The sequence below is a fragment of the Thamnophis sirtalis genome, unplaced genomic scaffold (assembly GCF_051295495.1).
Source record: "Thamnophis sirtalis isolate CommonGarterSnake01/CBP01778 unplaced genomic scaffold, rThaSir2_p1.2 scaffold_3, whole genome shotgun sequence".
NCBI lineage: Eukaryota > Metazoa > Chordata > Lepidosauria > Squamata > Natricidae > Thamnophis > Thamnophis sirtalis.
The window spans coordinates 17,465,628-17,492,088 of NW_028261383.1; the positions used below are offsets into that span (position 1 = coordinate 17,465,628).

The 26,461-nt window shown below is 41.8% G+C and overlaps 3 protein-coding genes across 5 annotated transcripts; all 3 read right to left on the bottom strand.

The window, feature by feature from the left end:
• Positions 1 to 4,463: 4,463 nt before the first annotated feature.
• LOC148047316 (uncharacterized) lies at positions 4,464 to 25,859 on the bottom strand. Of its 2 annotated transcripts, none has more exons than XM_087711397.1 (6): positions 25,733 to 25,859; positions 10,308 to 10,733; positions 9,939 to 10,053; positions 9,756 to 9,823; positions 7,656 to 7,785; positions 4,464 to 6,691 (listed from the first exon to the last, which is right to left on the bottom strand). In XM_087711397.1, the coding sequence occupies exons 2-6, from the start codon at positions 10,719 to 10,721 to the stop codon at positions 4,830 to 4,832; spliced, it is 2,589 nt and encodes an 862-aa protein (XP_087567523.1). In that variant the 5' UTR covers positions 10,722 to 10,733; positions 25,733 to 25,859; the 3' UTR covers positions 4,464 to 4,829. The 2 variants fall into 2 exon arrangements, with proteins under 2 accessions (XP_087567523.1, XP_087567524.1); XM_087711398.1 differs by lacking the exon at positions 25,733 to 25,859 and adding an exon at positions 11,296 to 11,429 and having other exon boundaries at positions 10,308 to 10,910.
• Positions 13,097 to 14,510, bottom strand: LOC148047317 (uncharacterized). Its single transcript, XM_087708041.1, has one exon. The coding sequence runs from the start codon at positions 14,417 to 14,419 to the stop codon at positions 13,097 to 13,099; it is 1,323 nt and encodes a 440-aa protein (XP_087564167.1). The 5' UTR covers positions 14,420 to 14,510.
• LOC106542683 (uncharacterized) lies at positions 19,766 to 25,830 on the bottom strand. Of its 2 annotated transcripts, XM_087711423.1 has the most exons (6): positions 25,733 to 25,830; positions 25,110 to 25,535; positions 24,751 to 24,865; positions 23,282 to 23,349; positions 22,441 to 22,570; positions 19,788 to 22,068 (listed from the first exon to the last, which is right to left on the bottom strand). In XM_087711423.1, exons 2-6 carry the CDS (start codon positions 25,521 to 25,523, stop codon positions 20,417 to 20,419), a joined length of 2,379 nt encoding a protein of 792 aa, XP_087567549.1. In that variant the 5' UTR covers positions 25,524 to 25,535; positions 25,733 to 25,830; the 3' UTR covers positions 19,788 to 20,416. The 2 variants fall into 2 exon arrangements, with proteins under 2 accessions (XP_087567550.1, XP_087567549.1); XM_087711424.1 differs by lacking the exons at positions 24,751 to 24,865; positions 25,110 to 25,535; positions 25,733 to 25,830 and having other exon boundaries at positions 19,766 to 22,068; positions 23,266 to 23,349.
• Positions 25,860 to 26,461: the final 602 nt, after the last annotated feature.

Sequence of the window (26,461 nt, forward strand, 5' to 3'; positions counted from 1 at the left end):
TTTCTTGCCAAACTTGAGGAGCGGGGGAGGTGGAGCTGTTGTTCGAGGGTCAAGAGCAACCCCCAGACACTTCTGGGTTAGGGTGGAGAGCTGCTTTGAGTCTTGCTCTCTAGGTCTCTGTTAGGTAAGCTCCCCGTTGGGAGAGCGAGTGCATTCAGAGAAGCGTTGTGAGAGTTGTATTGGAGAACACACAAACCAGCCTACAGAGACACTGCAGTTTAAATAGGCTTTTACTTTCGTGGAAATAGTTATCAGAGTCCATCAAACAGTCCAGTTCATACATGGATAAGACAGTCAGTCTTTCAGTTAAGGGATAATCCAGTATAACATAGTCCAGTATTCAATGTTTGCTAGCAGTTGCAAAACTTACAATAGCTCACGGCACTTTCTAACGGCCAGCTTCCAAAACACTCAGATCAGATCAGCCCAGCATCTAACAAACAGACAGCTAACAGTCATTCTGGCTCCCTCTTATGGCTGATTGAGGAAAACAGCAACCAATCCACATTTTACAGTATGATTTAAAGAAACAGATACAGCATTGCTATATGATTTATATATTGCCAACCCAACCGTTAGATTATATTCCTAACATTCTCCTCTTTGGGTAGGACAATATATAAATTTTACAATCTTAATCCGTATTCCTCGCAATGTTTATGTTTTATAGTACCTTGGGCCTTAGTAAAATGATCTGTGATGTTATCTTCACACCTTGCCTTACATTCAGATATCTTAGATCAGTGTGTTTTGACCTGGTTTGATTTATATATTGCCAACCCAACTGTTAGATTATATTCCTAACAGTCTACTTCCGCCGGGAGCATCCTTCTCCAGGCAGGGACAAAAAAGAGCCGCCACCCTCCTCCTCATGTGGCTCCTGCCCAGCGCTCTCTCCTCTCTCCCCTTCGCCTCCCGACACTTGTTTACCCATCCCAGAGAGCTCGGGCTACACCTCCCTCCAATGTAGTTGCCTTCCTTGCTGGCGTTGCTCCTGAGTGAACTCTTCCATCCTCGGCTCTTGTGAAGAAGCGGCAGCTCTGGGTGCACCATGCCAACTTCTTTCTCATTGAGAGCGGCTTTGCAGCTTGTTTACAAAGTGGCTCTTAAAGAGAACAAAGCAGGTGTGGTGTACCCAGGGCTGCCGCTTCTTCACAACAGCCGAGGACCTTTTCCGCTTGAAGCTCCAAGCTGTGCAGGGGCAGGACGGCTGCAACATGGGCAGCCTCGTGAGGAGGGGGCTCCTTCCCTCTGTGGTTCATTCATCTTACCTCTAGGTGACTATGCTGGCTTTGCCCTTAAAGGCTACTGCTCTGCGTCTTTCGATATTTCTTGGGCACAGAAAAAAGAGACCTTGTGAAGAGATTGAGCTTGCTATTGAACTTGGAAGCCAAGAGGCTTCTTTTCCACCCAGCCGCTGGCACAGGGTGCCAAAAAGACCTCCAGTTGCTGCCCCCATCTTCACGCATGCACAGCTTTCTTCGCACCAGCTAGAGAACACTTTGGCGCCCTGCGGCCAGATAGAAAAGAAGCCTCTGATCCTCCAGAACCAAAAGGCAGCTGAGAGGCTTCTTTGCCAGCCAGCTGCTTCCCAGCTCAGGTCAGCTTGCCATCCAACAGACCTGAGCAGTAAACAGGAGACCGGTTCGGGAGCGTGGCCAGCCTGTCTGTACTTCTGGTTTGGAGAGCCATCCCAATTTTTACTACTGATTCTACCAAATCGCTTCAAACCAGTAGGAACCCACCTCTGGGTCTGGGCCCACAACCTATCAGAGTTTGCAGTATCCATTACATTCAGAAAAACACACAGGTAATTGATTCAGCAGGATTCATTAACTTCTCTTTATATAACACATGAAGTAAATATACGATATTGAAAGCAGGTTTTCCAATGTGGTAATAAATACCGTATTTATCGGCGTATAACACGCACCGGCGTATAACACGCATCCCCCATTTTAACACAAAAATTTGAGTAAAATTTTTTTAATTAAAAATAAATGACTTCATTGGTACTACAGGAAAGTTGAACCATTCTAAAAGACTGATAAATAGTAGCTTTTCTTGAACCAAATCGTCATACGTAATCAAATTATGGTTTAATTTAGATAAAATATTCTTAAGCGCTCTTTCTCTAATTTCACACAGCTCGTGACCTGTTTATTTTTTTAAAAAGGGGGGAAATATTGCAAAAAAAAAGTTATTTTTTACATATATATATATATATATACACACACACACACATTTTATAAATTCCAAACAATCTGCGGCGGAGTAAACAATTTCTTCCCTGTACATTACAGACCATAATTTAGCACAGTGCAGGTGACAGGCAGATGTTTTTAACTTCCTAGTCTAGGGCTGAGAGAGAGTGATTGGTCCAAAATTACCCAATGAGCTTCTGTATCTATGTTGGATTATTAGAGACTGTGCCTCCTCATATCTATATTCTTGTACATGTGATACCACAAACATATTCAAAATTAGCCAGTGAATTGATTTTGTTAAAACAGCACACTGAAAATTTAGGATACTTTCTTAGGGAGGACAAGGCATGTGACTGTTCATTATCTTTCAATCATGATCTCATATAATCTATTCTTCTAAGCATTTTTCTTCTTCTTTTAATATCAGGAATAATAATCTTTATTGTTAAAAGCTTCTATTACTGTTTTTGTCACTTGCATTCTTTCCATTTCCTGACGGTGTCAATATTCCTTTTTAGTTTTCCACTCCATCTCCTTTTACTACATTCTAGCCAGTTTTGTGCAGTTCTGCTGCAACAATGTTAACATACCTACCCTCTTTATCAATTTTTCCTCTTTTTGGTATTCCCTTTGTATAGATTGTGAAGAACATTTATTTATTATGCGTGATCGTTAAGAGTTGACACTGATGGGATGACACAGTCACCAATCAATCAATACGTATAAAAATAGATGCGACTTTGAAAAGGGGTCGTATTGAGAATCTACCAAACTCAAAACCAAAAGTAGAGAAATAGGGGCGGAATATGCTACTTTTCTGCGTGCAATAAACAGATTCACACTGGGGTTTGTACATCCTGAGAATCCTGGTTTGGGATGTTTTGTGCAGTTAAGCAGTGGTTTGGGGTTACTTTTTTTCATCCCCAAAGCAAAGCCATTATCAACTTTTAGGAATCCAAAAGCAAAACAAAAAACAAAAAAACCCCAGCCTCTGAGTAGGCACACGGGCTATCGGTGCAGACAAACCAACCACTTACGAAGTTTCCGGATAAGCGGAGTCAACTCGATTGGGGGAGAAGCCGCATTAACATTGCAGCCAGCCATCGCGACCGCTTTCCCAGAGCGGCCCAGGTTCAACCGCCGCGCCGTAGGGAACGCGAATGCGCTCGGAAAAAGCGGGAGGCTATTTTTTCAAGAGGCCGCTGGGAAATGTAGTTCCGTCTGTGACTCCCCGCCCACCCGTTCTGATTATTCTCAGACCAGAGAGTACTATACTGGAGATCGAGTGGTTGGGTAATTCTCGCGAGTTTTGACCCGAGTCTTCCTAGTTGCCTAGAGAACAAGGTTTTCTCCCCTCGCCTTTTGGAAGCGCCGCTTTTCCCGCTTCGGCCTTTTTCAATGAATTCGCCCGGCTTTCAACTTAAGTCTTCTCAATGGCGAAATCTCTGCCACAATTGTTTCAGCGGCCAGCGGGGTCTCTTCTAGGCAAGCCAATGAAACACCTTTTCTGAACCGTCACTAAACCTAAGACTTTGGATCACAATTAACAATATAGAATAACGTGTTATGAAGTTGGTTCTATTTTCGAGACTGACTGGGAATTCTGAGAGTTGTAGTTGCGGCAATCTAGTGCAGTGTTTCTCAACCTTGTCAACTTGAAGATGTCTGGACTTCAACTCCCAGAATTCCCAGAAAACGCGGCGTTTCTTCCTGCAAAGCCCTTCTGGCGTCAAGCGGAACTCTCGGGTTGCCCGAAGGGCTTTGCAGGAAGAAACGCGGCTGGAGGCGCCAGGACGGTCCTGGCTGTGGGGCGCAGACTCGGTAAAAGCTCTCTTTGGTTCCCTCCTCCTCCCCCTCCTTCCACAGTGTGTGTGACGCTGCCGCCAGGCTGAGAGCTGCCGCTGAAACAAGTTTGGGAAGGTCCTTTGCAGGCAGCCAGTTCTAGCTGCCTGCAAAGGACTTCCCCACGTTTGCTTTGAAAGAAACCTCTGCGCGGGAGTTAGAAACCTCTGCGCGGGGGTTTCTTGCCACCTTAGAGGGAACAGTGGACCCGGCGTTGGACCCGTATTTATCGGCGTATAACGCGCAGTATCGGCGTATAACACGCAGGCAGGGTTTAAGCTTGCAATTTTAGTTTTAAAACTGCGTGTTATACGCCGATAAATACGGTACAAGCAAACACAGGTAGAAGAGTTTCATTTTCAGTTCACAGCAGCAGACTAGTTTAGAGCCCCACAGACTCAGAGCTGAAGAGCTAAGTTATGCCCTGGCTCCAAACTGTTTCAGGTTTCATTGGCTGACCTTGTTACTAAGCAGTCCATGAATATATCTACACTGACATTAAATGTCATTGTGTTGGATTCCACCTTGTCTCATTTGGATCAGAAAGGCACAATATGCATACACATAAAAATCTATAAACAAGTTGGGGCAATGGTTATAATGCAGTACTACAGGCTAATTGCCAACAGCCAGGAGTTCAATCCTGACCTGCTCATAATTGATTCAGCCTTTCATGGTTTTGAGGTCAGTAATATGAGGAGCCAGATTGCTAGGGACCATATATTGACTTTGTAAACTGCTCAGAGAATTCTGTAAAGTATTGTGGAGTGGTGTATAAGTCTAAGTGGAATTGCTACTGCTAAATGGTTTCTCCCGAGAGTGGATCCTTTTATGAGAAGTAAGACTACCATTATGAGCAAAGGTCTTTCCACATTCCATGCATTTATAGGGCTTTTCTCCTGTGTGGAGCTTCTTGTGGGAAGCAAGATAACTGCGTTGAGCAAAGGTCTTCCCACACTCAATGCAGTTATATGGTTTCTCCCCTGTGTGGCTCATCTTATGGCAAGTAAGATGATAGTTCCGAGCAAATGTCTTTCCACACTCCATGCATTTATATGGTTTTTCCCCTGTGTGGGTCTTCTTATGGGAAATAAGACTACCACTTTGAGCAAAGGTCTTTCCACACTCCATGCATTTATAGGGCTTTTCTCCTGTGTGGATCTTTTTATGGGAAGCAAGATAACTGCGTTGAGCAAAGGTCTTTCCACACTCAATGCATTTATATGGTTTCTCTCCTGTGTGGATCATCTTATGGTAAGCAAGATAACTGTGTTGTGCAAAACTCTTTCCACACTCCATGCATTTATATGGTTTCTCTCCTGTGTGTATACTTTTGTGTCTTCTGAGAACACTGCTCAGAACAAAAGTCTTTCCACACTCCATGCATTTAAATGGCTTTTCCCCCTTGTGGATATTTTTGTGGATAGTCAGTCTACTGCTCAGAGCAAAAGTCTTTCCACACTCCATGCATTTATATGGTTTTTCCTCTATATGTATCATTTTGTGTATTCTGAGTCCACTGCTATGAGTAAAGGTTTTTCCACACTCCATGCATTTATATGGTTTCTCTCCTGTGTGGAGCTTTTTGTGGATAGCAAGTCCACTGTTTTGAGCAAAGGTCTTTCCACATTCCATGCATTGATACGGTTTCCTTCCTGTGTGGATGATCTTATGGGAAATAAGATTATCTCTTCGAACAAAAGTCTTCCCACAATCCATGCATTTATATGGTTTCTCTGCCCTGTGGATCATCTTATGGGAAATAAGATTTCCACTTTGAGCAAAGCTCTTTCCACACTCCATGCATTTATATAGTTTGTATCCTGCATGGAGCTTTTTGTGGACACTAAGACTACTGCTATAAGTAAAGGTTTTCCCACACTGCATGCATTTATACGGCTTCCCCCCTGTGTGGATGATCTTATGGGAAATAAGATGATTTTGTCGAGCAAAGGTCTTTCCACACTCTAGGCATTTAAATGGCTTTTTCCCTCCGTGGATCATTTTGTGGATAGTAAGTCCATTACTATAAGTGAAGACATTTCCACACTCCATGCATTTATACGGCTTTTCTCCTGTGTGGATCTTTTTATGGGAAGCAAGATAATGGATATGAGCAAAAGCCTTTCCACACTCCATGCATTTATATGGTTTCTCTCCTCTGTGGAGCTTTTTGTGAATAGCAAGTCCACTGCTATGAGCAAAGATTTTTCCACACTCCATGCATTTAAATGGCTTCTCTCCTGAGTGGATCCTTTTATGGAAAATAAGATTACTATATGTTCTGAACGTGTTACCACATACTCTGCATTTGTATAGCTTCTCCCCAGTGTGAATCCTTTCATGGAAAGCAAGTTGCCTGCTTGTTCTAAAACATTTTCCACATTCCAAACATTTATAAAGCTTCTGTTTTTTGTCAATCACTTTTTGAGTTGTAAAGAAATTATGTGGTTTCTCCTGTTGGGCAAGAAAATCTTGCACTGGAGCATCAGTGGAAGATAAGCTTTCCTGATTCCAATCATTTGACTGGTTTCTGTCATGGGTTTCTAATTCCATTCGAATTCCGAACTTCTCCGTTCTATCTTTAGCATTTATCACTTGGAACAGTTCACAGGAATCATGATTCTCCTGCCCATTATTACCTTCAAAGCAAAGGAGAAATGAAAATGGTAAAGAAGGTTAGAGAAAAAGATCAAACTGTAGAAAGTCAAGTGGATTACCTTTTGAGTTTCTTCAAAATTCCATTTGGTTGTCTATTTGCATGTTTATAATTGTGTGATACAGACATGAGGATTTCTATATTCATGAGTCATGAAGGATTTGGAATTATCTAGAAGTCATTTCTTTGTTTACAATTATTTATATATATGCAAATCTCACTCAAAGTGCAAGATCATGCGAGATGAACTAGTGTTAGATTTTGCAGTAGTGATTTTGTGTATCTCTCAGTACTTTAGGCCTCTGTTTTCTGCAAATGCACCAAAGCAGACAAAGGAACTGATGGCTCGCTACATACTCACAACATAAGTCTTGGAGGGGTGGGATGGGGATATAGGTAGGGTGAATGTTGTTCCAGAGCCTGTGCTGTCCTTCCTAAGTGTGAATGATGGGTGTGGTTCTCCAACATTCGTACTTGGGGGTGGGCTAGATCTTAACTTGGAAGGGTCACTTAGTGAACTGTCATAACTCATGAATTATCTGTACCCTAGGATGCTCTGAGTCAAACTTCATGAGGCCTTTGTTCTTGAATTGTTTTGGGAGAATGTTCTTCTGTGGCTTGAGCGGGAAAGTTCTATTCCCACACAATTTCAGAGGACAAATGACAACAGTCTTCTTACATGACCTCCAGAGGACATAAAAGCATACCTCATTCTTCTCAGCCTCCACAGATAAGTTCAAAGAGAAATGGAAGAATATAGATAAGAAATGGCCCAAAAGCATCTAAGCAAAGAGACAGCGACTCTTTCCTTCCTTGGAGTACCAAAAGGCCAGATACCTTCCTTCTCTCTCCCAGGAGATGATATCAGATTAGTCATTTTTAAATTAAAAACTGATTATAATCCTCTCTTCTTGAACTCTCTGATTGGGGACTTAGAAAACTCTTACCGAGAGAGACCACGGTCCTGTGATTCTCAAGCATGACTTCTGAATGCAGCATTTTTTGTGCAGGATCCAGCTGAGACCATTCCTCCTCAGAGAAATACACAGCCACCTCCTCAAACGACACCAGACTCCCCTGAACACAGAACAAAGAACAGAACAGGAAGATTTGCAAGATCTGTTCATCTTCACCAATTATTTAGACAAGGGGATAGAAGGGGAACTTATCAAATTTGCAGAAATGACTAAATTGACAGAAATCCCAACACACCACAAGATAGGCTCAAGATACAGAAGGATTGAGAGATTGGCACCTTCTATAACAAAATAAATTTAAATGGTGAGAAATGTAATACGCTACTTTTAGGAAACAAAAACCAAATGCACTGGCATAGAATAGGTGATACTTGGCTCAGAAGTAGTAAGTGGAACAGGGATTTTGGGAATAGAATCAAGATCACATGAAGTGTTAGTACCACTTCATAATGCTTTGGTAAGACCACACTAGTTGCAGGAACTGGGTATGTCTAGTTTAATGAAAAGAAGGACTAAGGGGACATGATAGCAGTGTTTCAATAACACTGCCACAAATAAGAGGAAGACAACCTATTCTCCAAAGCACCTGAAGGTGGGACAAGAAGTAATGGATGGAGTCTAATCAAGGTGAAACCAACTTACAACTAAAGAGAAATTTCCTGGCAGTGAGAACAATTAATCAGTGGAATGATTTGCCTCCAGAAGTTGTAGATGCTCTAACACTGGAGGTGTTTAAGAAGAAATTGAACAGCCATATATATGAAACTAGCTAGATACCCGTGTGATCGGCCTCTCGTCTCCCCTTCTTTCCCTCAAGCTTGCCCCACAGAGGCCTCTCCTGTCTTATCTCCTTGTGTCCCCCAGTCTAACTCCTTAGTATCAGAGTGTGTTAATAATAATGTGAGAAATACTAATTATCTGATGGTCGTTTCAAAAAATCCTTTCTTAGTGAGCACCTAGAAGCCAAGAGGAACATATAACTCATGATGATGCACGAGTGGTATTTCAGATAGGTAGATAGATAGATAGATAGATAGATAGATAGATAGATAGATAGATAGATGATAAAGATAGATGATAGATTATATAGGATAGATAGATAGATAGATAGATAGATAGATAGATAGATAGATAGATAGATAGATAGATAGATGTTATGTTATAGGGCTTCCTGTCTGAGCAGGGGATTAGAAGACTTCTAAAATCCTTACCAACTCTTATTCTTTTCCATTGTTCCAAAATTTCCAAACCAATGATATAGCTGTGCGTCACACATGTCCTAATTTTAGGTGAGAAAATTGACAATTCTGAAAATTTCTTTGACTGAAGAAGTATTTGGGAAAAGTTTTATCAAGTTCATGTATTATGCAAAACTTTCAGGGACTTTCGGTAAAGTAATGCCACTTCTGGATCAACTGATCTACTGCTTTGTCTGTCGTTGATTGATCTAGTAGTCTGAGCTATTGGCTGAATGGAAGGAAACAAAGAAGAGAAAATTCCCTGGGAAAGTAATTTCTCAGCCTTTGCAAAGTGGGAATGTTTGATCTCCTAATCGAGGCACAAATCAGAGGATTGGGAATTATTTTGTTGCCCCGGATTACATTGCCAATCCCTTTGGATTTTAACAGTCTGCTTTATTTTTTAATAGGATTTGCTTATTTTTGAACTATGGTTTATAAATAAGAGGTTTTTTTAATGGTAATGTGGCCATGTGAGTATTTGGTTATTTTTCATTAGCCCTGCACAATTCCAAATCAAAGAATTACAAGAAGAATGGCTCTCAAGCAGTTACTACCACAGTGATACATTTATTCCTATTTCTTGAAGGAGTTGTTAAAAATTGTTTCTTGTAAACTCAAAGTTGGAGGAGTACCTAGCAGAACAAGATAACCAAAGGAAGCTATGTTGGCTGACAGCAACCTGAACTTGCTATTGTGATGTCCATGTTGTGAAAAAAACACAAAAGTAATCTAGTCCGAGCAAGGGGGGAAAATAGGAGAGTGAGCACTCTGGACACCAGCTTGACTTCCTGAAGGGAGAATACAAATTAATAACTTTTCCCTTCCTTACTTGACTTGGATGTTCAACTGCTGTTAGATCTCTGTCATAAAAACCAGAAAACTTCATTCTTTGTTTCTCTGTAAGAATAAACAATTTCAAAATAAATAATTAACAAAATAGGAGGAGGTATTGTACAGAAGAGAAGAGATAGCAAAGGTAAGACAGATGGGTAATCGGAGGATCTTTCATTACTTCCTGAGGTGTCCTGACTTTGATCTTCCCAAAGTATCCTCCTGAAAAATAGCTCCTGAGAGGGATTTGATGGATTCTTCTTTCCCTCAGGATCTCTGATCTCCACAGTGCAGCCCTTCAAATAGGAGGAAGGAAGGTAGAAGCAGAATTAATGTACATCACACGATGTAAAGTGGATTCTTATATTCGGAACACAACCTGAAAGCCCCCAATAACCATCAGTGTTGTTGAGTGAGAAAACAATGGAACAATGTCCTACAAGAATGGGTAAATTGCTACATATTATGAATGTCCCAGAAGTTTGGGAAGGAGGGATGAAGTGTTCAAACATATTTTTTATTCCCTTCTGAGCTCCCTAAAGTCTCTCACCTGCAACTCGTCCTGCTCCTTCTGCTTCTCTGCCTGGCTCAGGAGGAAGCCTTCAGCCAGGGCCACCGCCTGGGAGCTGCTGTCTGCTCCACACTCCTGCACCCAGCGCTTCATCTCTGGGGGCAGAAGGAACAGGAGCTGCTCCAGAATCACCAGGTCCAGCATCTGGGCTTTGGTGTGTCTTTCTGGTCTCAGCCATCGCCTACAAAAGTCATGGAGTCGGCTGCAAAGTCCTCGAGGACCCTCAGCCTCCCGGTACTGGATGAAGTTCCAGGGCTGAACTTCTGAAGGGAGGATGGTTTCCTCCTCCAGGATCTTCTGTCCAGTCCTTGTCCAGAGCTTTCCCCACTTCCCAGGCTGAACAGCTGAAGGGCCTTTTCGGCTTCCCTCCTTGGCAAAAGGTTGTGTCTCCATCCTTTCTCTGTCCTGCAGAGCAACTCCAGATGGGTCCAAGGACTCTGGTGGGTCTCCAGATGCCTTTTCCTTCACGGGACCATTTCTGGTGTCCCAGGACGGATCCCTGCAAGTTATTCCGCTCTTTTTTTCCTCCCCAAGAGAAACTTTTGGCTTGCAAAGATTTCAAATGGCTTCCAGTTTCTGTATCTGAGATGGAAGGAAAAAGAAAAGCCAAGAATTAGAAAGTGGAATTCAGCCACTGAACAACCTTCAACCAAGTTGCCCGAATACCCAACGGCTCATCCCAGCGCAGGGCCGGGAAGGAGGCAGCTGGAGAGGCCGCCCCGCTTCTCTCCCCCTCCGGAGACACGATCGGGGCCCTCGGGGAGCCTGGTGCGAATCCTGCCTCCTCCTTGCCCGGCTTCTCTCCTCTCCTGCTGGGTCTCCCTTCCCCAGATCCCCGCTTCTCCTGCTTCCCCCTGCATGGAGAGGGCGGCTGGGGAACATGGGACAGGGATTGAAGCCGAAGAAGGACCTGGCGCGGGTCTCTTCCTCCTCCGCCTTCTTTGCCCGGGAAGAGCCCCCAACTCACCTGGGGCGCGTCTGGATCTTCTCCCGCCAGACTCTCTCGCGGCTTCTCCGCCTCCTGCGGAGCTCCAGGAGTTAAGGAGAGAGACTGCAAGGTCCTAGAGCGACAAGCGTTTGTGACGTCACTTCCTCCCGGTCTCCCCTAGAAAGCCAGCCGTGACGATCACCCTCCAGTGGACCAATGGGGAAGCGCCAGGAGTTCCCTTCTCTTGGCGGAGGGCGCCCCCTGGTGGATTTGCCGCAAGATGCCCGGATTGTAGAAATGGCGGGAAAGAGCAGCGCGTCTGAGGGGAAGAGAGAGGGAATGGATGATGGGCTTGGGAGTCGAAGGAAAGCCCCTTTTCAATGGCTCACTGCCCAAAAGAGGCTATGTCGTTTCTAGAGGCAGCACTTTCTCCATCTTTCTTTCCTTCCTGTCCATCTGTGGAGATGGAGAAAAATCTCTCTGAAGGATTTGAAGTCACTTTCCTCAAGAACAGCCGCCTTGAAGGCTGGGCAGAGATTGAAGGAGGCCTCAAAAGGGGCCAAATCCTGTCAGAAACAGCCGATGGGTGTACAGTGACGGATGGGAAGTGGTTAAAATCCATTTTAGAATGTGACAGGAGATATTATTAAGACATTTTACTTTTATTTCGATTTTATAGATTAATAACAATGTAATGGAATATTGGTATATATATGAACTGAATATATAGATTCTATAGATTTATAACAAACTAATGGAATATTGGTATATATATGAATTGAATATTTAGAATATCTTGTTTAAAATGAAGAAATAATAATTGTACTTGATTATATGAGATACAATGATAAAGATGTATTTATATACATTTGATAGATATTTTATGATTTTTATATATAATTGAAAGTAATATACAAATACATGTTTAAAGTAGGACGTAAAGTGAGATTTGGACATTAAGTGTGAAACCTACTGGGTCAGGCTGGACAGCCTCTCGGGGGCCCTTCACTTCTCTATTTAAAGGCCACATAGGCAGAGTTGCAGCTTGCAAAAGAACAGGAAGCGAGTGCCTAACCGCAGAGTTCGAGAGTTCTCACAAGACCACAAGGGTCAGCTAAAGGTCGCTTAGAGACAGATACTCAGTACCTATGACCCAAGACAAAAGGAGAAGTAAGACCCTATCTACATATAAGGCTCTTTCCTCAAGGTAACCAATAAGAAGTGAATTTAAGCATTTCCGTGTGTGTTGCTCTTTGGGAGATATATAAGAAACTGTCTTTTCTATAGGTTTTTGTCCCGATGTTAGAAATTGTTATCTCTGTCTGGACCTAAAGCTTATCTTGATCTCGCAGTCCTATCTCTTGATTTTCTGCAACATGTTGATGAATCCTTTTTTTATATATATACTGCAAGAAATATCATAATTGTAGGGTTTTTACAGTGAATCATCTGGATGGTCCTTAGAACTGAGGTTACACGTGTAAGTAGAAACTGCATCAATCTGCAGAAAATATTTGCCTGTCAGCTAATCTTTGCTCTTGCAGTGTTCCCAGGGATGTTCGAGGACACGGGATGATACAAAGTATAACCTGCAACATTTTATTCACTCATTTGATAATACTTGATTTACTTAGCTATTATAACGTGAACATTCTCACGAACACCAATGATGTAAGGACTAACCAATTATTGTGCCTTGGAGACTTGTTAGCCAATAATGAGATAATACGTAGAGCTCAAAGAGGCTGAAAACACTATAAGAATGATGTTTCATGATTAATAAGTTTGCTGTGGATTCTCATGTTAATTCTGGATGCTCAATAAACTTTGGTTGATTCAGCTATCCGTGAGTGGACATTCCTTTCATCTTCAGCCTCGGGAACCCTAAATGCAACATTTCCTCTCTTTTTGTTTTTAATGACAATAAAAGAGATTTTTCAAGAGCATGCATTTGAATCATATTCAAAGTAGGTGCAGGAGACTTACGAAACATAGCAAAAAACATAGCAAAAAATGAAGGAACACATTGCATACAACAACAGCAAAGTATAAGTAATACAATTATGCTCACACCATAGAAAAACAATTGTTTTAACCAAGAAATATTAGGTAACCAGCTAGTTAACCAATCAAAAGGAGAAAATTCATAATGTACATTATTTTTTATAGAAGCTTGTAAATTAGCTAATTCATCTTCAATAGTTCTATTAAGTGAATGAAAATGCACAGCACAAGCACGTTGACCAACTAAAGTGCAAAATCCACCTTGACGAGCTAGCAAATAGTCTATAGCAAAACGTTGTTGCATTAAATCTTGATTAAGTTCTTCAATTTCATTTTGCAAGTCTCTAATAATTGCAGCAGTAGCATTAATAGATTTCTCCAATCGGCATGTGAGACCTAAAATAGAATGTCTATTTTCTTGAGTTAATATTCCTGGGTATGATCCCAAAGAAATAGTTCCAGTTATTGCTCCAACTACTGCACGTCCAAAAGTATGCAATGAAGAAAATTGAGTATCAATAATAACTTCATCAGAACATTTTGATCCCAAGGCTGCACGTCTTTTTCTAGTTGGTAAACTTCCATAAGCACCCACTTGTACAGGTAACGACAAATATCCAATGGCAGCACATTGATAGTTTTGAGGGTGTACGTTAGTTGCATATTTGTCAAAGAAAAACCACATTGTAGGATCTTTTAATTGCCATCCAGCACAGATTGATCCACCTGTGTCAGTATTAGAAAAAACAGTTTGAAAAATAGGAAAATTTTCAGGATACATTTCAGGTATGATGTTATGACCTTGTGATGTTTTAATAGTACCCCATAACCAATATTTTTGAGTACAATAACTATAATTCCCTACTTTATCTAAAATACGTTTAGCTTTTGAGTAATCAGACCATTGATTAAACCAATTATGACGAGCATAACAACAAAAACATAAGCCTCTAGTAAATTGGTTAATGCGAATATACTTCCATCTAACTGAATTTAATTCATTTGGAGGAGTAGAAAATAGCCAAGAAGAAGAAATATGTTGAAGTTGCGAAACAATGAAAGCAGAAGAATTAATTAGATTAGGAATAAAAGCAACTTGACCAAGAGCCATAGGAGGTTCATAATATAAAGTTATATTATGACCATGAATCAAAAACATATATTGAGCGTGACGAATCCAAAGATTAGGACTAAGAGGAAGAGCAGGAATTGTTTCCGAGTTAGTAGAAACCGGAAAAGAAAAGAAAAAGAGAAAACAGCACATGAGAAAAAAGGATTTTTTCAATTGATGTTGATCTTCAAGGTGATTCCAAGGCAATATTGGAGGACGTTGCATCCTTGGATCTATCATTTGTTTTTCCATGATAAGGACGAACACACCGGCCTGGAATCCACACAGCTTGCTTTGTTTGCAAATCCTCAACTGCAGCGTAACCTCGTCCCCAGGTTATAAGTTTTGTAGGTCCACGCCAGGCAGGATCAGGAAGTTGACGAAAAAGCACCAAAGGACGTGCCACAGGATCCTGAATATGAAAATGTAAATTCACTGGGAGGTCTGAAAAGGAATCTAGAAAAGTTAAGTAATTCCACGCATAAAGAGCAATAGAGATCAAATTTTGAATTTTTCTCAAATTGAAAGGACCAGATTCAGATTTTACCAATTTAGTTAATGTGGCTTTGAATGTACGATGAGCTCGCTCAATTATAGCTTGCCCTTGAGAATTGTAAGGAATTCCATGTATCAATTGAATGTTCCATTGTTGACAAAAAGAATTAAAGTCCTTGCTAGTATACGCAGGACCATTATCAGTTTTTAATTGAATTGGTCGTCCCATTACGGAAAAAGCAGAAAGACAATGAGACATGGCATCAAAGGTGCGCTCATGTCTAGCAGCAGTGACCCACAAAAAATGAGAATATGTATCAATGGATGCATGTAAATAAGTGAATGGTTTAAAGGTAGCAAATTGTGTAACATCCATTTGCCAAATTTGATTAGATTTTGTTCCTCGAGGATTTACTCCCATAGGAAAAGGAACAGCAAATTGTTGACAAGAAGTACATCCTCGAACAATATCACGAGCCTGAGACATAGGAACAGAAAATTGTTTAGCCAAAGATTTAGCATTTTGATGAAAATATGAATGACTAGCAACAGGATCTGAAAAAAGAGTTGTGACTTCTTTGAGAGTCTCATCAGCTCGTCTATTTCCTTCCGTCAAAGGATTTTGAAAAGGAGAATGGCTCCTGATGTGCTCAACATATAAAGGAAAGACACGTGCTTCCAAAACATGTTTTAAAGATAAAAATAAAGACAAAAGATTAACGTCAAGAGAAACAGCACAATAAGCATAAGGAAGAGATTGCATTGCAAGAAAAACATATTTGGTATCAACAATTAAGTTAATAGGTTGATCAGAAAATAATCTCAGAGCCAAAATAACAGCTGCCAACTCAGAACGTTGGGCAGATGTCTGAACAGAAGTGAATTTAGAAAACCATTGTTGACCATCCGTCCAAACCACAACTCCACGAGTGGGTGATCCGTCTGTGAAAATTGTTAATGCTTCAGGAAGAGGAGAACGAGTAAAAATAGAAGAAAATGAAAGATTCAATGTATTTGTAATAACTATTCTAGGATCTTTAGGTAAAGAATATTGAATATCACCAAGGTAATTGGAAAATGCAATTTGATATGAATCAGAAATGGTCATCAAATGTTCATGTTCAAGTTTAGTACGAGTGAAAGCTATTCCATCCAGGTCATGACCTATTAATTGCAAAGATCTTCGTCGTGCTTTCATAATCAATTCTTCTAAAGCCTGTTGATAAGGAAAAATGTTTCTAGGAGGAGAAGCAGACAAATTCAACCATTCATGAATATGAATCACTTTTTCATCCAAAATAGAATAAAGACATCCAGTAGGTAAAGGTGATGTAGGAAGAATTGCTAACCACAACTTTTTGGTTATAGAAGCAATTCTATCAACATATCCCAATTTAAATTTATTTAGAATTTCTTGGAGACATTTCTTTTGCAAAACAGTAAGTGAAACCAAATCTCCAGGTTTTTTGGAACCTTTTAATAGAGAGAAAAGACAATAAGCAAAACCATGTTACCTCTTTTTCTTTATCCTGTGACTATAAAGGAAAATTAAAACAAACACATCCTGTTTAAAAACAGGCTAATAGTCAACCACCACTAGATGTCGTTGAATGACAATCTTTCTGAAAATGCCCTAATTTTCCACATCTAAAACAGTTCCCTGGAGGCTTCCTCCCTCTTTGAATCGCTGCAGCCAACAAATTCATTTTGTATGATTGAGAACCTACATCCTGACAAACACGTAACATGTCTGCTAACGTGTATTGATTTGTAGCTTTTAAAGGCTGCAAAGCACGTTTACAGTCCACATTAGCATTTTCAATAGCCAACTGACGAAGCAATTCTCCAGCCGCTTCCTGGTTATCCAACTGTTGATGCAAAGCTTTTGAAAGTCTCTCCACAAAATCAGCATAAGGTTCATTCACTCCCTGGCGTATGTTAGAAAAGCTAACTTTAGGTTCTCCGGCTTGAGGAACCTTGAGAAAAGACCTGAATGCACATTCAGAAACTACCGCCAAAGTTGCAGGAGGAAGTAAAACCTGATTAGGAATGTCTGCAAACTGACCTGATCCAAACAACTGTTCTACTGTATAAACTCCACCACTACCTAAAGCAGCTGCCTGAGAATGACGCAAATACTCACTTTCCCAAACAACATACTGCATAGAAGTCAAAATCATTCTAAACAATTGTTTCCAATCCTGCGGAATCATGGTATAGCCATTCTTAATTCCTTCCAAAAGACCTTTAGTAAAATTTCCAGTGATACCATAATCAGAAATAGCCTTCTTTAACTCCCTTAAAATCTGAAATGGCAAACCTTCCCACTCAGCAATCTGCTGACCTGGTTGTGGCCCTGGTTGATATTGAACCGGACACACAGACAACAAATCAGCTAACTCTTCTCCAGAAATATTAACATCTGATTTACAATTTTCTACCATTTTCTGAAAAGCAGACTTTAGAAGAATATTAGCAGAAGGATGAGGAATAGGAGGAAGAGAAAAAGGAGGAGGAATAGGAGGAGGTGGAGAAGGTGGAATGGGAATAGGAGGAGGTGGAAGAGATGGAGGAGGCTTTATCATAATGTCAGAAGGAGGAGAAGAAGGTATTATTTCAGACTCAGATTTAAGATCAAAAGAAGAAATTTCTTTTTCAGACAGTGGAGGAAAAATCACAGTATTAGAATGTTGAGAAGGAGGGGATGATAAAAAAGAAACAGAATCTTCTTTCTGACCAAACATTTCTACAGCATGCCGACACAAATGCCAAGCGTGCAAAACATCTACATCTTTCCTAGGCTCAGAATGCAAAACCTTGCCAACTTTTTCCCAATCTGACAACTTCAAAGAACCTTGTATAGGATAGAAAGGACAACTTAAAGCAATTTCACGGACCAGCCGAAAAAGAGCCTTTTGTGACACACATAACTCAGACTTCTTAAGAAGATACCCTAACTCACTAACATGCTTCCTCTGCTCTTGAGAAAGCGAAGATCCCATACTTACTAAGAAAAACCCTTGGGCTGACGACGCGTCTGTCCTCCTCTGGACGAAGTACGGGTCCCTGTTCGGGCGCCAAAATGTTGCATTTAGGGTTCCCGAGGCTGAAGATGAAAGGAATGTCCACTCACGGATAGCTGAATCAACCAAAGTTTATTGAGCATCCAGAATTAACATGAGAATCCACAGCAAACTTATTAATCATGAAACATCATTCTTATAGTGTTTTCAGCCTCTTTGAGCTCTACGTATTATCTCATTATTGGCTAACAAGTCTCCAAGGCACAATAATTGGTTAGTCCTTACATCATTGGTGTTCGTGAGAATGTTCACGTTATAATAGCTAAGTAAATCAAGTATTATCAAATGAGTGAATAAAATGTTGCAGGTTATACTTTGTATCATCCCGTGTCCTCGAACATCCCTGGGAACACTGCAAGAGCAAAGATTAGCTGACAGGCAAATATTTTCTGCAGATTGATGCAGTTTCTACTTACACGTGTAACCTCAGTTCTAAGGACCATCCAGATGATTCACTGTAAAAACCCTACACATAATAAGATAGATGATACCATAAAGATATGTTATTATTTAATATTTACAATGATGTAACAGATAGTTAGCATATATATGAATTTAATTTTGGAATACATGTTTAAAAGGAAGAAATTATAAGAGTAAACTGAATATATGATTTACAATGATAACCAATGTATTAACATATATTGGGCTGATAACTACTGACTCTATATGCAATTGAAAGCGGTGATGCACAAATGTTTGTGACCAAAGGACATGCTAAATAGATATTAACTGATATTTTTTAATGTATGTTTTTGTTTTAAAATCAAATAAAAACTTTTTTAAAAATCCATTTTAAAAAAATGGAGGTAACATCTGATTTTCTTTTCTGTATCTTTCTTTTTTTCCTCCAGTTTGACACACCAACCTTTAATAATCCATATTTGAAAAAACAGCTTCCACTGAGCAGCAGCTGAAATATGATTCCCCCCCCCACTAAAGTGTTTGGCCATCCAAACACTTTAGTGGGTTAGTAATTTTTATTCATGCAACTAAGATAATTTTAATGCACATTTAGCAAGTAAATACATGACTGATAGTTACTTAATTTTGAGTTACCTTAATGTTATGGCGAACCATTAAAAAAAATGGCCTTAATGCTTGAAAACTATATTTAGCCCAGGAATTTGTTTCAGCTTCTGTTCATTCTGCCCTTCTATGAAAAACAAATTGTTCACCTGGAAGCTTTTCCAACACCCACTCTTCATCCCATGATTACTCACTTTTAAATAAGTTCACTAAAGGAGGATTCTATCAATACTGGATAACACGACTGTCCAGAGTGGATTGAGTCGAAAAGCTGGGTGGAGTCACTCACAGAGACAGGTTATAATTATTAATCTAGACATTGAAGCCATCCAACCGGTGCCAGTCGACCAGCGTTTTCAGGGTTTCTATTCTGTGTTGTTTGTTATCCCCACATCCTCGGGAGATTGGAGGGCTTTATTTTAGTGAGGTGTGCTAGCATGTGTGTGTGGATTTTTGAAATGTAAATATGATCAGTGTGGAGAACATGTACTCCCCCCCCCCGCTTATCAAAGACATGCTAGCACACCTCACTAAAGAGATTTTTTTTTCCAAAGCAGGATTTAAGGGAGGATTACTATCGCATCAAAATTAAAGAGAGGGATGAATGGAAAACAGCATTTAACACCCCTCTTGGGTGCTACTGAAGTGTTCTCATTTGGTCTACAAAGGCCCCCGCCCCCAGTGTTTATGCAATTAATAAACAAAGTGCTACATTAGCATTTGTATAAGGGGTCTTGGTTTTATTTAGTTGACATTTTCATTTCATTTCATTTCATTTCCTTTCATTTCCTTTATTTGTATGCCGCCCTTTTCCCTGGGGGGACTCAGGGCGGCTCACAATTCAAAAAGGGAGGGGGGGGGGGAAAGACAAACAGTATTCCAATATGGAAACAATACAACATATTAAAAGAGAGCACAACAGTCACACAATTCAGGTGGGGTTGGAATCTTAACCCCAGGCCAGCCGGGACAGCCAGATCTTCAAAGCAGCGCGGAAGGATTGGAGGGTGGTGAGGGTCCGAATCTCCACGGGGAGTCCGTTCCAGAGGGTCAGAGCAGCCACCGAGAAGGCTCTCCTCCGGGTAGTTGCCAGTTTGCACTGGCTAGTAGATGGAATTCGGAGGAGGCCTAATCGATGCGATCGTATCGGTCTAGTGGAGGTAATTTTGGTATATACTGAGACCAAAGCAGAACATGTAAAACCCCACTTCACCAAACTTGCTAAACTCTCCAAATGTGAATTCCACCAAGAAAAAAAATGATTATTTACGGTACCGCATTTTACACCAGGGCGTAGAAATGGACCCATTAAAAGTGCAGGCGGTACTTGATTGGGAACCACCTTGCATGCATAAAAAGTTACAAAGCTTCCATGTCATCTAGTCCAATCCCCTGCCCAAGCAGGAGACCCTAGGTCTGTCTCTAACTAGGATTGAAGTCACAGCTTCTCCCTTGTGTGGATCCTCTTATGGGAAATAAGACTACGTTGTTGAGCAAAGTTCTTTCCACACTCAATGCATTTATATGGCTTCTCCCCTGTGTGGCTTCTCCTATGTGAAATAAGACTACCTCTTTGAGCAAAGGACTTTCCACATTCCATGCATTTATACGGTTTCTCCCCTGTATGGATCATATTATGGGAAATAAGATTAACTCTTTGAGCAAAGGTCTTTCCACACTCGATGCATTTATACGGCTTCTCCCCTGTGTGTATCGTCTTATGGCGAATAAGATGACTTCTTTGAGCAAAGGTCTTTCCACATTCCATACATTTATATGGCTTCTCCCCTGTGTGGATTGTCTTGTGGCGAATAAGATTACCTCTTCGTGCAAAGTTCTTTCCACACTCTATGCATTTAAATGGCTTTTCCCCTGTGTGGATCCTCTTATGGGAAATAAAATTATTTATTTGACCAAAGGTCTTTCCACACTCCATACATTTATACGGTTTCTCCCCTGTGTGGATCCTCTTATGGCAAAGAAGATGACCTCTTTGAGCAAAGGTCTTTCCACACTCCATGCATTTATACACCTTCTCCCCTCTGTGGAGCCTCTTATGTGAAATAAAATTACTTCTTTGAGCAAATGTCTTTCCACATTCCATGCATTTAAATGGCTTCTCTCCTGTGTGGATCGTCTTATGAGAAATAAGACTGCCTCTTTGAGCAAAGGTCTTTCCACACTCCATGCATTTATATGGTTTCTCCCCTGTGTGGATCCTCTTATGGCAAATAAAATGACCTCTTTGAGCAAAGGTCTTTCCACATTCCATACATTTATACGGCTTCTCCCCTGTGTGGATCCTCTTATGGGAAATAAGATGACCTCTTTGAGCAAAGGTCTTTCCACACTCCATGCATTTATACGGCTTCTCCCCTGTGTGGATCGTCTTATGGCGAATAAGATTACCTCTTTGAGCAAAGGTCTTTCCACACTCCATACATTTATATGGCTTCTCCCCTGTGTGGATCATCTTATGGCGAATAAGATGACCTCTTTGAGGAAAGGTTTTTCCACACTCCATGCATTTATACGAATTCTCTACTGACTGGATCCTTTTATGGGAAATATGATTACTACATCTTCTGAACCTATTACCACACTCTCTACATTTGTGTACCTTCTCCTCAGTGGGAATGCTTTCATGGGAAGTAAGTTGCCCATTTGTTCTAAGACATGTACCACATTCCAAACATTTGTAAGGATTCTCTTTTTTGTCAATCACATTTTGAGATGTAAGGAGCATATTTTCAAGAGAAGGAATGAATGTCCCATTGGAATTTTGTCTTATGTGTCTTCTTATAGTATCTTCTCTTTTGTTTTGGCTTAAATAGTGTTCTTTTACTTGTAATTTACATTTGATTGGTTTCACACTTTTCCCAATATATATTTTCCTTATTTTCTCTTCTTGAGCAAGAAAGTCTTGCATTGGAGCATCGGTGGAAGATGAGCTTTCCTGATTATAATCATTTGACTGGTTTCTTTCATGAGTTTCTAGTTCCATTCGAATTCCAAACTTCACCTTTCTATCTTTAGCATTGATGACTTCTAAAAGTTCACAGGAATCTTGATCGTCCTGCCCATTATTACCTTCAAAGAAAAAGGGAAATGAAAATGATAACAAGATTAGAGAAAATGATCTAACTGTACAAAGTCAAGTGAATTTCCTTCTGAATTTTTCCAAAAACCTATTACGTTTGCATGCTTTAGGTAGTGTGATACCCTGTTTCCTGGAAAATGAGACCTCCACTGATAATAAGACCAATCGGGTTTTTGAGCGTATGTGCTAAAATAAGCCCTCCCTTATAAATAAGTCTTCCCTGAAAATACTACATCAGCAGGCATGAGGTGACCACGCTCGTCACCTCCTGGACCTCAAAAATATCTGATTAGTGACTTTTTAATAAAAAGTAACTATAATCTGCCTCTCTGAACTCTGATTGTGGACTAGAAAACTCTTACCAACAGAGACTACATTTCTATGGTTTTCAAGCATGACTTCTGAATGCAGTGCTTTTTGGTCAGGATCCAGCTGAGACCATTCCTCCTCAGAGAAATACACAGCCACCTCCTCGAATGACACAAGACTCTCCTGAAAAAGGAAAAAAGAACAGAACAGCAGGATAGCAATAGCAATAGAAGTTAGACTTATATACCGCTTCATAGGGCTTTCAGTCCTGTCTAAGCGGTTTACAGTCAGCATATCGCCCCCACAGTCTGGGTCCTCATTTCACACACCTCAGAAGGATGGAAGGCTGAGTCAACCTTGACCTGGTGAGATTAGAACCGCTGAACTGCAGATAACAGTCAGTTGAAGTGGCCTGCAGTACTGCACCTTAACCACCGCACCACCTCAGCTCTCGGATTAGCAAGATCTGGTCAACTTCGTCAGTAATTTAGATAACAGGATAGGGAGGAATCTTAGTTTCCTTCAAAAGCTGTGGGAGTTTCATTACTGGCAGCTTTCAAGAAGATACTAAACTGCCAACAGTCAGAAATGGTGAAGGGGGTTGGACTAGATGATCTACAAGGCCCTTCCAACTGTTAATCTGTACCATATGATGTTAATAAATTACAAAAAGAATGGGGGTCTAGCAGTTCCTGCCAATGTGATACGTTTATTCCTAATTCCGGAAGGACTTTATTGACTGACAGCCACTTCAACCTGCCATTCCGCTTTCCATTATGTGGAAGGACAGAAAAATAATTCAGTCCAAACAAGGAGGGGGAAAGAAGGAAAGAGCACTCTGCACACCCACTTCACTTCCTGAAGGTGAGACTACAAACCTGATAACTTTCTTACTTGATTTAAAGGTTCAACCGCTGTTTGATCGCCATCAAAAAAACCAGGAAATTTCATTCTTTCTTTCTCTGTAAGGAATAATTTCAAAATAAGTAATTAACAAAGTATTTATTTTATGTAATTATTTTAGACAACTTATATGCCGCTTATTTGCACATGGTGATTCAAGGCGGCTTACAAAATATAAAACCTATATTAAAACAATAAAACTAATAAAGGGAGAATTATGTAATATAAAAATAATAAAATCACCCTCACACACACAAACACATCGGCGACAGCACCACACAGGAGCCAAATAATGTGCTCTATTCTGCTCTTGGTACTCCAGGCCCACTGGCAGAACCAGGTCTTCAACCCCTTCCGGAAGAGTGCTAGAGTGGGGGCCACTAATTTCTGGGGGGATACTGTTCCACAGAGAGGAAGCCGCCATGGAGAAGGCTCTTCTGTGTCTCACCAGGTGTATCTCCTTAGAGGATGGGGCATGTAACATTCCCTGACTCCATCGGGTAGATATAACTGGTAAGAGATGATCCGTTAGATAATCTGGTCCTAAGCCATGAAGGACTTTAAAGATTATAACCAGCACCTTGAATTGCACCCAGAAGCAAATTGGCAGCCAGTGCAGCTCCTGCAGGAGAGGTCATATATCTGCAAAACTGGGGTCTGCACAAAATCATGCGGGCTGCTGTGTTTTCCAACAACTGGAATTTTCAGATGTTCTTCATGGGTATCCCCATGTAGAGCATGTTACAATAGTCAACACAGGAAGTGACTGGGGCATTAGTGAATGTGAGTAGGGCTTGTCGGTCCAGGAAGGGGCGTAACTGACGCACAACCTGTAATTGCGCAAAGGCCCACCTGGCCACGACTGTCAGCTGCCCTTTGAGCAGCAGTCGTGACTCCAGGAGAACCCCCAGATTATGCACAGGATCTGTTTGGGGTAGTGCCACTCCATCCAAGACCAGAGGTGGCAATTTTCCCTTGGCCAACAAATCACAAACCGAGAGATACTGGAAGTTGCCATTGCTTACTTTCAACCCATTGCTTCCCATCCAGGCCCTCATAACCTCCAGGCACTGCGAGAGTGAGGAGACGGCATCGCTTAACCCACCATTGGCTGAGAGATGCAACTGAGTATTGTCAGCATACAGCTGGATCTCTCCCCTCTTATCAACACTGACTGAGAGCGGCCACAGAAGAAGGAAGTGAGCCAGGGTAGCAGAAGACCTCTTTTCTCATCCCCCGAAACCACCCCAGGAGAATACCATGGTCCTCAGCACCCCCCTTCAGGTGGACTCAATGTCCTCCTTCCTCAGGAGGAGGAGGAGGCTCACCTAAAGAAGGTCTCTGGGTTATCATCTGCAGGTGTGATCAGTGTGGAGAAGTCTAAATAGAAGGAGGCATTATATAGAAGAGAAGAAAGAGCGAAGATAAGACAGATGAGTAATCGGAGGATCTTCCATTACCTCCTGAGGCGTCCTGACTTTGATCTTCCCAAGGGAACCTCCCGAATAATAGCTCCTGAGGGGGATTTGATGGATTCTTCTTTCCCTCAGGATCTCTGATCTCCACAGTGCAGCCCTTCCAATAGGAGAGGAAGGAAGAAAGAAGCAAAATTGATGTACATCACGAACTGGATTCCTATATTCAAAACACAATCTCAAAGCCCCCAACATCCATCCATGAGGTTGAGTGAGAAAACAATTGAACAACATCCTACAAGAATTGGTAAATTGCCAAGTATTATGAACATGAGAGAGGTTTGGGAAGGAGGGGTGAAGTATTCAAACACATTCTCTCTTCTGAGCTGCCTAAAGTGTCTCACCTGCAACTCGTTCTGCTCCTCCTGCTCCTCCGCCTGGCTCAGGAAGAAGCCTTCCACCAGGGCCACCGCCTGGGAGCTGGTCTCTGCTCCACACTCTCGTACCCAGCTCTCCATCTCTGGGGGCAGAAGAGCCAGGAACTGCTCCAAAACAACCAGGTCCAGCAACTGGGCGTTAGTGTGCTTTCCTGGTCTCAGCCATTGCCTACTAAAGTCATGGAGTCGCCTGCAAAGTCCTCGGGGACCTTCAGCTAACTCATATTGGATGAAGTTCCAGGGCTGAACTTCGGGAGGGAGGATGGTTTCCTCCACCAGGATCTTCTGCCCAGTCCTTGTCCAGAGTTTCCCAACCTTCTCAGGCTGAGCAGCCGAAGGGCTTTTTCTGCTTCCCTCCTTGGCAAAAGGTTGTGTCTCCATCCTTTCTTTGTCCTGGGGATGGAAAGAAAAAGAAAAGCCAAGAATTAGAAAGTGGAATTCAGCCACTGAAGAACCTTCACCCAACCTGCCCGGAGCCCGAAGAGGCTCATGCCAACGTAGGGCCGAGGTCTCCCCGAGCAGGGCCGCCCCGCTTCTCTCCCCCTCGCGAGACAGGAGGGGGCCCTCGGGGAGCCTGGTGCGAATCCTACCTCCTCCTCGCCCGGAGCCGGGGGAACATGGGACCCGGAGTTGAAGCCGGAGGAGGGTCGGGCGCGGGTCTCTTCTCCACCTCCCTTTGCCCGCGAAATGCTGCCCCTCACCCGGGTCACGTCTGGACCTCCCCCCCCCCCCCCGCCAGACTCTCCCGCAGCCTCTCAGCCTCCTGCGAAGCCTCAGGGGTTAAGCAGAGCGAGTGCGGCGTCCTAGAGCGACAAGAGTTGTGATGTCACTTCCTCCCGGCCTCCTCTAGAAAGCCAGTCTTGACGTTCGCCCTCCAGTGGACCAGTGGGGAACCGCCGGAAGTTCCCTTCTCTTGGCGGAGACCGCCCCCTGGTGGATTTGCCGCAAGGTGCTAGGATTGTAGAAAGGGCGGGAAAGAGGGGCGCGTCTGAGGGGAAGGGAATGGGCGGGGATGATGGGCTTGGGAATAGGGGGAAAGGCCCTTGTTTTTTTTTTTAAATATAATTTTTATTAAACATTATTACCTTTAAAAAAAACGGAAAAAACAATACAACGACATAAATACAACGACATAAGCAAGACAAATCATACATAACAATATAAAGTAAAACATACAGATACAAATACCGTTTTAAACATACAACCCCCCTCCCCCCCCACGGTGACAGTCATTCACAGCCTGGTTTTTCTTTCTTTCCTCATTATTAGGTCTCTAAGCCACATCTACTCATTGCAAAATTCAGGGATCTATTACGGTA

Coding starts and splice junctions, on each gene's coding strand:
- LOC106542683 (XM_087711423.1), bottom strand. CDS start 25,523: ATGGAGACACAACCTTTTGCCAAGGAGGGAAGCAGAAAAAGCCCTTCG. Junction 24,866..25,109: donor AGGAGCAGAACGAGTTGCAG/GTGAGACACTTT, acceptor TCCTATTGGAAG/GGCTGCACTGTGGAGATCAG. Junction 23,350..24,750: donor AAGTCAGGACGCCTCAGGAG/GTAATGGAAGAT, acceptor TATTCCTTACAG/AGAAAGAAAGAATGAAATTT.
- LOC148047316 (XM_087711397.1), bottom strand. CDS start 10,721: ATGGAGACACAACCTTTTGCCAAGGAGGGAAGCCGAAAAGGCCCTTCA. Junction 10,054..10,307: donor AGGAGCAGGACGAGTTGCAG/GTGAGAGACTTT, acceptor TCCTATTTGAAG/GGCTGCACTGTGGAGATCAG. Junction 7,786..9,755: donor CAGTTGAACATCCAAGTCAA/GTAAGGAAGGGA, acceptor TTCTGTGTTCAG/GGGAGTCTGGTGTCGTTTGA.
- LOC148047317 (XM_087708041.1), bottom strand. CDS start 14,419: ATGTTTTTGATTCATGGTCATAATATAACTTTATATTATGAACCTCCT.